Below are 12,628 nucleotides of genomic sequence, written 5' to 3'. Positions count from 1 at the left end.
GGCACTGTGACAGAGAAGGTGCCACTCTTTAATAGGCAAGTGCTAACCCATTCAACTGTCTATGGAGATTCTCAGTCATCCAGGTCATGGTTGTCCCAAAGGTGCTTTTTCAAGAGGCAACTGGAGTTTCTGGTTTTTCTTTGAAAATGTTTCGCTTCTCATCCAAGAAGCTTATTCAGCTCTGACTGGATGGAAAGATTTATATTCCTGGTCATTTGCATTCTTTTACAGAGTTGTTGAGGCCACCTGGAGTTTTATCTGTGTTTCAGGATCACCTGAATAGTGCACTTGGCTGTGAAGCCTTCTTGGAACTGTTGAAAGGACTGTGTTGTGGATTCAAAATAGATGTTGTATCTCTTCCCTTCTGTTGAGAGAGGGCTGTTCAATTTTCACATAGATGGTCTTTTTGACCCAGTGACGTGTGGTGAAGTTTATGGCTGGTGAGGCACTGGCACAGGGGTTTCAAATTTGTTTTAGACTTGTAGACTTCAACTCCCAGAATTCCACAACCAGGCATTCTCAGTTCCGATTTAAAGCCACAGCATTTGTTTTTCTCCTTTGCAAAATAAAATTTCCTTCATTCTTTTTCTTCTCCCTCCCCCTCCTTCCTCCCTCCCCCTCTCTCAAACAGACACACGCACACAGAGAAATTGGATCCCACTCTCACTCACTCAATCTCAAACAAACACAAACACAGAAGTTGGATTGGATATATTTTCCAATGGCTTGAAAGCAGCTCCTCTGCCATACCCCCCAATTCCCCTGCTGCCTTCCGATCCGTGCAATCAAACTTTTTGAATTCCTCCCCCTCCCCACACATGTACCTTTTCCAGCTGTTTCAGAGAGGATTTCAACTCTGTTCTTGCCTGCCATCATGAAAAGAAAAAAAATATAAAAGGAAAAAGCCAAGAGCTGAGGCCAGGCTGAGCTAGTTGCTCCCAGAGCTTCTAAAAAGCCTCTAAAAAAACGCCCTTTACAGGAGGCAGGAGAACGACGTGCCTCATCTACGTCAGGAATTTTTCGGCTTTTAACCCTTGCTTAACTCTGCTCGAATGATAATAAAGTCAGACTAGGTGAGGCACCTCGTTATCCTGCTGCCTCCTGTAGAGGGCATTTTTTAGAGGCTTTTTTAAACAGTTAAGCACTAAGCAGAGTCATCCATGGTGATTCTGGTCGCAACTAGCTCAGCCTTTTTCCTTTTACATTTTTTTTCTTTTCATGATGACAGTGGTGAGGCCCTGCCTCCCCTGCCTCCCCTGACTGCATGTCACTGCTTTGACCCCTCTTTCAAACCAGCAGTCCTCCCTGTCCAAAATGTGGAGTTCGCTGTCTTCAAAAAAGTGGCCTTTGTCTTTTAAATACAGATGGACTGTTGACTCTTGTCCTGATGGGTTTGTTCTTCTATGTTGTGCCATACGTTTATGAACTGGTTGTTTTATTTCCCCATTGTATAGATCTGCATATGACTCACTGCATTGTACTGCATATACTATGTTGCTCAGTTTGTGTCTGGGTATTTTATCCTTGGGATGGACAAACTTCTGCATGTAAGTTGTGTTAGCTGAAGAGCCTCCTGAGCTTTTCCCATATTTCTGCAATGTATGGAATGGCAACATTGCTTTATTTATTTTTCTCTTTGTTGTCTGTTATGGAGGAGCTCCTGTAGGGTCTTTTTTGAGATTTGATGAAGGCCCACTTGGGATAACTATATGTTTTGAGGGCTTCCTTGATGTGTTTTAGTTCTTTTTCTTTTACATCTTTGCTGATAATGTGACCTAGTTTGGTGATAAAACATCTATAAGTCAACCACAAAGCTCAGAGAGCACAAAGAACCCCACAATTCGACCCCATGCACCAAAAAGATTATCTTCTATCGGTAACACATTTTATTAAAAGATATACGCTTTTGTAAGCTGCAAACCATCAGAAGAAAAAGTACATAGCTGTATCTGTGCATATGGTTATTTCAGATGATAGTGAACCGCAGCTCAAGAAAGCAAAAACATGGAGGCCATGTATTAACTACTGCACAAAGAATGAGCTTCTGTATCATTAAAAAACCTTTCCCTTCCAAATGTAGAACTAACGATAGAGCTGATTGAAAATGTTTGATACAATCATTTGACCCACCAAAAATATATTAAATGGTTGGAGAGGCTACCTCCCTTTCTCCCTTTCTTAACATCATACCTCTGAAATGTACAGCAATTTAAATATATGAATAACACACCATTAATTAATATTAGAAATAAGTTGTGAACCAGATGTGAAAATTGGAACTATGGAGCAACTTTTTGCAGTCACTAATGTCAATAACCAAATAAAGAATGGATGTCATCTATGCTACATAAATGTTGCTGTCAAAGTCTTGACAGATTCCCTAATTAATGAGCTTTGCGAGTTGACAGTTGATTGCAATAGTTCCCCCCGTCCCCCCACCATTCAAATTAAACTGGTGTTACTTGAAGACAGTTCAATAGATCTAACAATTATTAAAGCTTTCACTAATTAGTTTCAATATTTATTTAATTGCAACATATTTATAACACAAAGACTTGCAATCTCTTTACATGTATATGTAGATTCTGTACACCCTAAAAAGAGGAACATTGATTTAAATGCTCTGGCCAAGAGACATATGTTATTTGAACTTTCCAGCTAATAATTATTAACTCTTCTGACTTACTCTAATTCAGTACCTCAGTAAGGTGATAAACCGTGTATCCACATTTCTGTACATATGGCTTCTTCATATATACTGTATCTTCTTGAAATTTTAATTGATGCATACATCTTTGTTATTTGACTTGCCAGTGATCGCCTAGCCTTATTTTGGATGGTCAGGTAGGAGGATGTTATTCCTACAAGTGGTCTATAATCCAAATTGGTTTTCAGTGACTGAAATTGGGAGATTTCTATTTATAGGAATTGAAATTTAATATAACTGGCTGGGAAAAACACGCTAATGCTCAGTGTATGGGTAAGTTGGTGGACTGGTTTTGCTATCACTGTGGAGGTAGAGAAAATGTACATGTTCCAGAACAAGTGGATTTTGTGTTGGACAATAAAATTCTTCCTCCCATAAACTGTTTTTATTTTTACTGAACTTTCTGTATCTGCAAAGGAGAATATGAACTCCATGAATTATTTCAAAGTGTACTATAATTAATATAATTAAAGAAATGTTTTGTTTTCAGATGGTAAGTTTTGTCTTCCACATATGTCTAACAAATATTTTTTTAGAATTTTAGTACAAAAAATAAGGAAAGGGAAGGAAAAAGAGAAGAAGTCAACTCATTTTTTAAGCAAAGTATTAAACTTTGACCCTAGGGAAAACGATTAATCCATCTTTTCATTTTGTTGATAAAGAATCAACTCATAAGCTAAGAGAAAAACTCATCTATCCAAGATCTATATTACAAATATTACAAGTCCCTGGAATTTACTATTCATTCAAAGAATATTCCATTGTTAGATTTGTATTGATTCTTTGGCTCAGAAGCTTAAACCATATATATTGGATTCCCCTTCAATTTCCCCCCACAACCACCCTATGAGGCTGTTTAAGCCTGAGAGGGAGTGACGGGCCTGAAGTCATCCAGTGAGCTGAGGATGGAGTAAGGATCACTTCAATGCCACCTTAAGCACCATACTTCAGGTGAAGGAAGGAATGTCATCCATACTTCGCAGAGTTTACAGCTTCTGCGCGGAACATAAGTCATAATCACTGTCAGATGAATTATCCAAAGGGCTGGAAGATCTGTTGGTTGCCCTTTCCATAGCTGGAACATGCAGGAGAAAAAATAAACAAACCAACAATCCTCAGTATGGAATCACATATGAAACACCAATTGGTGCCAATAGGTTACCCTTCCTATATGACTGAAATATTTGCATCAAAATGATTTCCCTTAGAGCTACAAAAATGCTTAAAGCAACAAAGATGATTAGAGGGCTGGAAACTAAAACATATGAAGAATGGTTGCAGGAATTGGGTATGTCTAGTCTAATGAAAAGAAGGACTGGGGTGACGTGGTGTTCCAATGTTCCAATATTTGAGGGGCTACCACAAAGAAGAAGGTATCAACCTGTTTTCAGAGCATCAAAGGAAAGACAAGAAAAATGGATGGAAACTAATCAAGAAGGGTAGCTGTGCAAAATATAGCAAAAAGTAAACTATGAAGAAAGATATTATTTATGGACACTAGGTGGAGCACGTGGCAAGTTATAGAAAGATGAACTCGGAGGATTTTGCTTTTAACACAAACCATTGGTTTATCTTTGCCATGTAAGGATGTCTCCAAGTCCAATCTGATGCCTGGTGACTCGAATCTTTGTCATTTTCTTAGAATGGTAAAAAAGAGGATTGTCATTGCCTTTTTTCAGAATGCTTTTCCCAATCTGACTTAGAGCCCTGGATTTTCCAAGGGGCAATCAATCCAAATATTGGCCAGGTACTGGCTTATTAATATTATCCCATAGGTTTAACTATACACTATGCACAGGTAGTCTTTGTTTAGTGACTACCTTGTACTGTGACTTGCAGTCATGATGAAAAAGTGAGTTTGTAACCAGTCCTGACATTTATGATCTTTGCTGGTCTATAAAGCACAGGTGGGTTGCTCCTGGTTCAGCCGAACTGGTACTGTGTTTCCCCGAAAATACGACATGTCCTCATAATACAGCCATGCCACATTTTTCTGGTGGGCAAAAATATAAGCCCCCCTCCTGCATATAAGCCCCCTGGACAACCACCCACCTCCGGCCAGGCAGAGCGCCGCTCACCAACCTAGCAGTATCCCGAAGGTGCCAAGCTGTGGGAACCTGGGGGGAGGCAAAGGTGACCGCATTGCTTGGCACCTTCGGGATACTGCTAGGTGAGCAGCGCTGTGCCCAGCTGAAGAGGGGGATTGCCGGACGGCTGCTGTCTTGCGAGCGGGCTTCCAAAGAGCCGGGCACAACCTCATGGGCAAATGGCTGTGTTGCGCTGTCACAGCAGCGCAACACAACAGCCATGAAGCAACCACATTCACAAGCAGCCACCCAAGAAACCCCCTTTGCAGCCAGGCACTAATTAGATATCTCTCTCTTTCTCTCATCTATCTATCTATCTATCTATCTATCTATCTATCTATCTATCTATCTATCTATCTATCTACATTCCTTGTCATTGTCTTCTTCTTCTTCTTCTTCTTCTTCTTCTCTCTCTCTCCTCCCTCTCCCTCTCTCTCTCTCTCTCCTATCTAATCTGTTCTTTCATAGGATCACAAATAATAACCAAAATTACAATTCTAATAGCCTTATAGGTTACAAAAAACATTTGCCTTCTCTTATGTCTGTCACTGTGATTACTTGCAAGAATCAGAACAAGTTTTTAAATATGGCACGGACCAATATTAACATCAGTACAGTTTTTGATTTTGTGCAAAAATGGAAAACTACCCATTCATAATTTGTTCACAAAGAATAATAACAAACAGAAGATTTCTACTGGCATAAAGAGAGTTGATTAGTTTACTTCATCTGGATCAGTGGTGGATTCCTACCGTTTTTTACCGGTTTGGCAGAACCAATAGTGCTTTGGCGGCCTGAGTCGCTGGAACTGGCAGCGACCCAGGCTTGGCAGGCCCCCGGAACTGGTTCTCCGGGTGGTGCAGTAGGCAATGCCATCTTGTTTTTTGTTCTACGCATGTGCAGAACAATTTTTATTGTATTATGCATGTGTGTGCAGTGCACATCAAGCACATGTACGTTACAGCACACCCATGAGCAAACCATCAGTAGCAGCTGCCAGAAACCACGCCTGATCTGGATTCATCATAAAATATAGATTATTGAGAAACTGGCCCTCCATTAGGATATTGCTGAAAACACAGAAAAAATTACACTGACAACAGAGCAAAGTGTACGTGTTGTAGTGTCCTGATTTGATATGAGGTACCTGAATATAACTTATGAATCAATTGCCCACAGTGGGGTTAAAATAATACATACTCATAGTCTGGTATAAAACTGGACATTATCATGGGTCAAGATGCTCTGCCTGTTTAGATCAATGATTTGGCTGGCACAGCTACATATAATTGGACTCCAATATATGGGGAAAGAAAGGAATCAAACTGGGATGAAGTCATCATCATATTTATTAGATTTACTATCAGATCTGTCCATCTGATCTGTTGTGAGACTAGGATGCCTTGGCTCAACATCTTTGGACCAATGATACATATTTTTTAAGAATTGACACACACTTTTAGTTTAAGCAAGAAAATGTTACCTGCATAGGGTGAGAGATAAGTCTTGGAGGCTTTGTTCCGCTCTTCCTGAACAACTGGGTTTTCAATATGTGACTGGAAGGCAGTGGAGCTCTTGCGATGGAATGAAACTAAAGGAAAACATAATGTGGCCTTACTTTCTATATATTGAATCCCGCTTATGTTACCATTTTGTTTATTAGCTCCAATTCTTCATTCACTTGAGGAAACACGTTTCCTGACTTTTTGACCAGTTGAAATTAAAATTATAGCTTGTAGGGAAAAACCCTGATAGAGCAGTGCTCTTTATGACACCTTTTAAAAACAGAGTATTATCCGGGAGCTGCCACATTCAAAAGAGTTTATTGAAAGAAATAATGTCCATGCTCTTGTACATCCAATGTTATTAAGAACTGTGGTGCCCCAGTGGTTAGAATGCAGTACTGCAGGCTACTTCTGCTGAATGCCAGCTGCCAGTAGTTCAGCAGTTTGAGTCTCACTGGCTCAAGGTTGACTCAGCCTTCCATCTTTCCGAGGCTGGCAAAATGAGAGCCCAGATTGTTGAGGGCAATATGCTGACTCTGTAAACTGCTTAGAGAGGGCTGCAAAGCACTGTGAAGCAGTATATAAGTCTAAGTGCTACTGCTATTGCTACATGCTAATACCAACCACATATTCTTAAACAGTTCTAATTCAACAAAATAGATGCTTTTGTGGCTCAGCCTTTGAAATCACGTTCAACAGCACCCCCAATTCTGTGCACACATCTTTCAGTGCAAAAATGTGCACACACCCCTCTTCCTTTTAAAATGGAAGTCACTTGCACTTCCAACCCAGGATCAAAAGCACCCTCAGTGGTGTGGAAGAAGAGAGTGGTTTCAAATAAGTGCTCACACATCCTGATTAAGGCCTTTCATTGTTGCTACTCAGTATTCTAAAATTAAAGATTAGGATTACAGTCACATAGTTAACATTATGTCCAGTCTGGTTCTTCAAAGGGTTTCTTGGCTGGATATCAGCAAAAGCAGAAGGTCTGCACTGCAGTCTTCATTGGGCTGCCAAGCTACTTCCCGCCTCTAGAGGGAGCCAAACCATTTATTTGGGACAGGGTCTGGACAATAACTGAACAGTACACATTTATTATTCCACCCACGTGTTTCAATGAAATTGTGATTATGACACTAGATCTCTGTTCATAATCAGAAGAGGCATTTGTGGCATTTACATTAGAATCCTCGTGTTTTCTAGGAAACAAATGACATTAGTCTTGCCTGGAATTCTTTTGCAGTTTCTCTCTGCCATATGTTTCGAGTTCAATAATGTTGCATCCACTGCAAAGACAGTGAGACTTTAAAAGGAGCGGCTGCTTTTCTTTCTCTTGTGAGGAATTTGAAACTGAGTCCTTTGGGAGCAGAATATTGACCAGGACCCAGCAGATCTGTCTTCGAATGTCAACTTTAGTTGTAAAATATATGGCCCAATCATAAATAACGGGGTGCTATTTAAGAGTACATTTAGAAGAGAATTATCACTCTTCCCTTAGAGGCTAGAATTACAGGATGACAGACTCTTTAAGCAGCCTGTAACTCACAGATATCAGTCAATGTCTTATGAGTCTGACAAATGTGAAGATCTGATCTCTTCCATCTTGATTTATTCAGGTAGATGGAAGATAAAGTTATGCCCATAAAGACTGTATGATTGGGGTGGCATGAGTTTGCCCATCATCCAACAGGATTGTGCTTTACATTTAATGATGTAGATGTAGATACCGTAAGGTTGCCCATCTACTTTCCCAGAAGAGAGACTCGCTTTGGGATGGAGGGCAACTATTTCGCTCTTAATTCTGCTTGCCAGGTAGATTAAAAGTCCCACTATCCCAAAGTAAACAGTGGTTATTCTTATAACCCCCCTCCAAAGTGTATTGATCGAAAGATAAGTATGGCCCCTACTTTTCTGATATCAAATCCTGCTAGGATCACCAAGCTGGGCACTTACATCCATTTATAATGAGAACATAAAACCTGCATCAGTAAAAGCGCATATTCAGTGTCCCTGTATACGTTATGAGACATGCAAATGCCTACTTCCTTTGACTTGCAGGAGAAATTAGACTGTGGATTCTTGTTCCCTGCTTTGCAGGTGATTTCTTACCATTTTGGTTCACCCCACTTGGGCCAATCCATTGTTGCTGTCTCTTCTTGGAATCTGCAGAGAAAGAAGGGACATGGGATTGATGTTATAACCAGGTAGGGCATAAATATTCTTCCTCCCAGTTCCAGGAATATAATCCTTATTACTTAATAACCACAAGCTTTTAATGTGTGAAGCAGGCAATGTGCATTAAGTAGCATTGGATACCTACAGGTTCATAGGAGCACCTTTGACTGAGTGGAAGGCAATTGTGGACAAGGAATTTATGGATGAGTTTGCATGACTTGATCACTCAAGTTGAGGAGGATGGAAAATGGTTACATAGCAGAATCAAACTACATGCTTTCCATTCCTGGGTATGCAGGAAGTCTGTTTTTTTTAAAAGAAGACAGTAAAGTAATAGACTCATTGCCAGTACAGTTATCACAATCTAGCTTTTTATATCTTTTTAGATAGATTTGCTTTTGACCTCAGTAATGACTTATGAAGCAGCTGACTATCACTGCTCAGAATAAATTCACTCTACTCTTTGCTGCAGGAACCTTTTAAACCTCCTCTGGATGGCCTTTAAATTTATCTTTTAAACAGCAGTAATCACTTCCAACCCAGACATAATTAATAGTAAAATACTCTGACGTGAAATGTAATATTAAGGAGTCACTGATATTTTGAAGTGATTAATGGCTGTAATCAGAAAGATCCTGTTTATTTTTTTTGGTAGAGCTGTATGCTTGCATGCTAATAAAAAGCATGAAGAACGTTCCCATTCATTGTTATTAACTACATTCCAAAAATTGTGATGAATAGAAAGGATTTTATAAAATCAGGTAGGTAGTATACTCAGGTAGTATACTCAGGTAGTATACTCAGGCTGTCAATGTTCCCAGAAGGTTTTGAACATGCATAGTATCCTTCCAGCAGTGTTGAAAAAAGCTATAATTCCATAATAGAAGAACTATTAATTAATGCCAGGTACTGCTAGGAAACATCTGTATAGTCATCATATTTTTTTTGACTTGCTGAGAAACAGGTGAGATAGAAACAATAAGCAGAGACAAAATGGGCCCAGCAGTATCCATCTATGGAGTTCTTTTTTGCTCTCCAAGCTTCATTATTTGCTTAACCACCTAGGTAACATCATTCCCCCTCCCCCCAAAAAAGAATTAGTTATGTCATCCAGTGGGGGTAATGAAATGTCTGCAAGCAAACTACCAAGCTCAGAGAGTTCACAGTTCAGTCCTGAGCTACATATATTTTATTTTATTGAGAGAACATCTAAACCTAGAGGGAATCTGATGCAGGGATTAACATCTTTGATATTAATGGGGTTTATTTTCAAGACATTTCTAGATGGCAGAAGGTAAAATTTAAATGAAGGCGTATGGACAAAAATACACCATGCAAACTGGTGCCATAAGGATACCTAAAAAAGAAAGGGGTACACGTGCATAGAGTTGAGTAGAGAGTGCAATATAGCATACAGTGGCCCTAGAATGAAACCAGAAAATTACTGGTGCAATCAATGGAGCTTCTAAGCCAGTTTCTTCAGCCTGACCTACCAGTCTCTGGGAAATAGCATGTTATCATGCTTTTTTTCTGGAGTTCCACACATTTTTTTCACGTGGTTGTAAGAGCACACACAAACACACAAAACTGAAGCCCAAAACAGACTCTGAAAATCTCTTTATATAAACGATACATTCTTACTTACATTTTTTCATAACTTTTTTGTAGGTAGGAAGAGCGCAGATACTCAGAAGACCGGCAATAAGAACAAGACCAAGCAGGATTCCTAAGACAGTCTCTGAACTGGATTTCTGGGACTTCAAATCTTGATCTGGAGAAACAGAAAATCCTATAGATTATGGACTTTTCATGTCAGCTAGGCTTTCTACTTCCCAACTTGTTGAAAATGTGCTGAAGACTTGATGAGGTTCTCTGGATTATTTGCAGTTCTATTTGGTTATCAAGATGCTATGAAAACAATCATATCTATAGGTTTGTGAGTCTAAAATTTGGAAAGAATCATCTACCAATCACTGATTTTTGCAGTCTTTTCAGGATGGCCAAGAACTGATTTAGAAGCCTTCCACTGTCCTTTAAGTTCCCAATGCTGGCATACTGGCAGTTCTGTTGCGACAGGATTCCCAAAAGGATTACATAGGGTGAGCCAGCATGGATCAAGTCTCCTTTCAAAAGGATTATAGGATTTAAGCACAGAGTACAATACATTGCCCCTGCAGAAGTTACATTTCCTGCCATGAAACATTTCCTTGCCTTCAAATACGATGTGACACAGAAATACTGAAATTACTTATAATTGCAAGCCCCTGTTAAGATGCAGATGATAACTCATTTCACATAGATACTGGGACTGTAGCTAGATCTGAAAGAGCTCTATATCTTCAATAGCAACAAGCTCATTTTCAGAGAAATACTATTGCTTTTAGGCCCTTCTCATTCAATATTTCAGCACCAGAATGATTCCCATCCCCCCTCCTCCTTTTTGCATATCTTCATTCCTCCCCTCCTTCCAGCATTTAGCCTGACTGTACAGAAATAATTCATGTACTGGAATGATTCCACTATAAATATCATTTAGATACTAGCTACCAGATACCATCTATCACCCATTAGGTTACCTCTGAACATCCAGGTTCAGAATACTAGGTTGACAGTTTTCTTATCAGTATAATTCAAACCTCCCTTTCAGATTATTCAAGAAACAAAGAGCTAACTTTCATAGTATTGGGGGACATCGTGAGCTTGTAGAATTCTGGATGTTACTGTTTGTGATAACTATGGGAAGAGATAGACCCATATTTTTAGAATGTAGTAGATCCAGCATTTTAGGAACAAAATTCCTCTTCCCATAGTACAGGGAAGTTCTTTTTTGAAAAATGGGGATGGAAACTAGAAAATATAACCATTCCTTCATAAGCTGGTACAGTTCCAGAATTGTAGTGCATTACTCAACCACTTTGAACAAAATTGCTCTCCCATAATTGCACTGAAAGACCAATTTTGTATAATTTAAATGATGAGCACAAGTGAAAAGCAGCACAGGGATTGACGGTGCTCTCCTAGTAAGGTTTGCTCACCTGAGCATCTAACCAGGGTTAGATGTAAGCACTCTTGTGTGCTTGCTGAGCAGTTACCAATGCTAAGATTTCTTTTCTCACACTGCAGCTTCTCCCAGTGGTGCAGTGACTTTTCCCTGTTCTTATCCTTGTGTCCTGGTTTTTCACAGTTTACTCCCTGGCAGGTCCTGGGTACCAGTTTATCCCACCATCTTAGTAAACTCAGGCAAAGCATTTTCTCGTAGCCTTTAACATCTGGCTCCCAAATCCCTGAACACAAGGAGGTTCCTTCTTCAATGTTTGTCCTTGGGTGATCTGTGAAAGGTAACGTAAGGCACTGATCAATTAATGGAGCAGTAGTATGTTTAACAGTACAAGTGTCAAACTCAAGGTTTTGTGTTCGTATTTTAACTTTTCCAATGGAAATCATAAATACTTCCTTATGAATACTTTAGATATGATACATAAAGTGTAGACAGCTAATATTCTCCAGCTGTTTTGAATATTAACTCTATCAGCATTAGCCAATGTTGTCACAAGGCAGTTTTGATTTATAGCCTTGAGAAAATTTGACAAAATCAAGATATCTTAATTGAAGAATATTTTTTTTTATTCTGAAATGTTTTTAGGGTGGGAACAACTGGGAAAGTTCTGCTGCCTTCATGTTCTTGTGAATGATCTAAAAATAACTACTCAAAGCTGTTGGAAGGTAGCATACAATTTTAACTTACTGTCACCATCAGCAAAGGTTTGGATTTTCCTACCAAAGGGTTTTGAGGAGGTTACCACTGGTGCTGTTGTAGGCTGGAGTACCATGGTGGTTTGCACAGGAGCTGAAATGATAAAGATAATCCAAAGTATTTTAGAAAGAAAGATTTCAATCCAAGACATGCATTTATTTTATTTAGCGTATAGCATATAGCATATACATGGACTAGCAGTCTATATTAACATTTCACCTAGATTAATAAAACAAGAGATAAAGTTTCTGTAACACCTCAACTTGTTCTTTAGTACTCAACTATGACCTTGACTTCACAGCTTGCTAGCAAGTTGAACATTAATTCAGTTATTCATTCTGTCCCTTTCATTATGCTTTAGTTAGACTTCAACTTTTTCAAAACATATTGAGATTTATTA

General features: G+C 39.2%; 1 protein-coding gene across 2 annotated transcripts in view; it reads right to left on the bottom strand.

Moving 5' to 3' along the window:
• Positions 1–2,934: 2,934 nt before the first annotated feature.
• Positions 2,935–12,628, bottom strand: part of CD5 (CD5 molecule) — a 32,007-nt gene continuing 22,313 nt past the window's right edge. For both annotated transcript variants that reach the window (XM_032224044.1, XM_032224054.1), the window contains 6 exons: positions 12,220–12,321; positions 11,510–11,803; positions 10,120–10,245; positions 8,409–8,462; positions 6,278–6,385; positions 2,935–3,782 (listed from right to left, as the gene is read on the bottom strand). In XM_032224044.1, the coding sequence (XP_032079935.1) occupies positions 3,694–3,782; positions 6,278–6,385; positions 8,409–8,462; positions 10,120–10,245; positions 11,510–11,803; positions 12,220–12,321 (773 nt within the window). In that variant the 3' untranslated portion in view covers positions 2,935–3,693. The remainder of the gene's footprint in view (positions 3,783–6,277; positions 6,386–8,408; positions 8,463–10,119; positions 10,246–11,509; positions 11,804–12,219; positions 12,322–12,628) is intronic.

Source organism: Thamnophis elegans, chromosome 1 (assembly GCF_009769535.1).
Source record: "Thamnophis elegans isolate rThaEle1 chromosome 1, rThaEle1.pri, whole genome shotgun sequence".
In the NCBI taxonomy this organism is placed as follows: domain Eukaryota; kingdom Metazoa; phylum Chordata; class Lepidosauria; order Squamata; family Colubridae; genus Thamnophis; species Thamnophis elegans.
The sequence above is the reverse complement of the archived record's forward strand: the minus strand, read 5'-3'. Positions and strand labels throughout refer to the sequence as shown.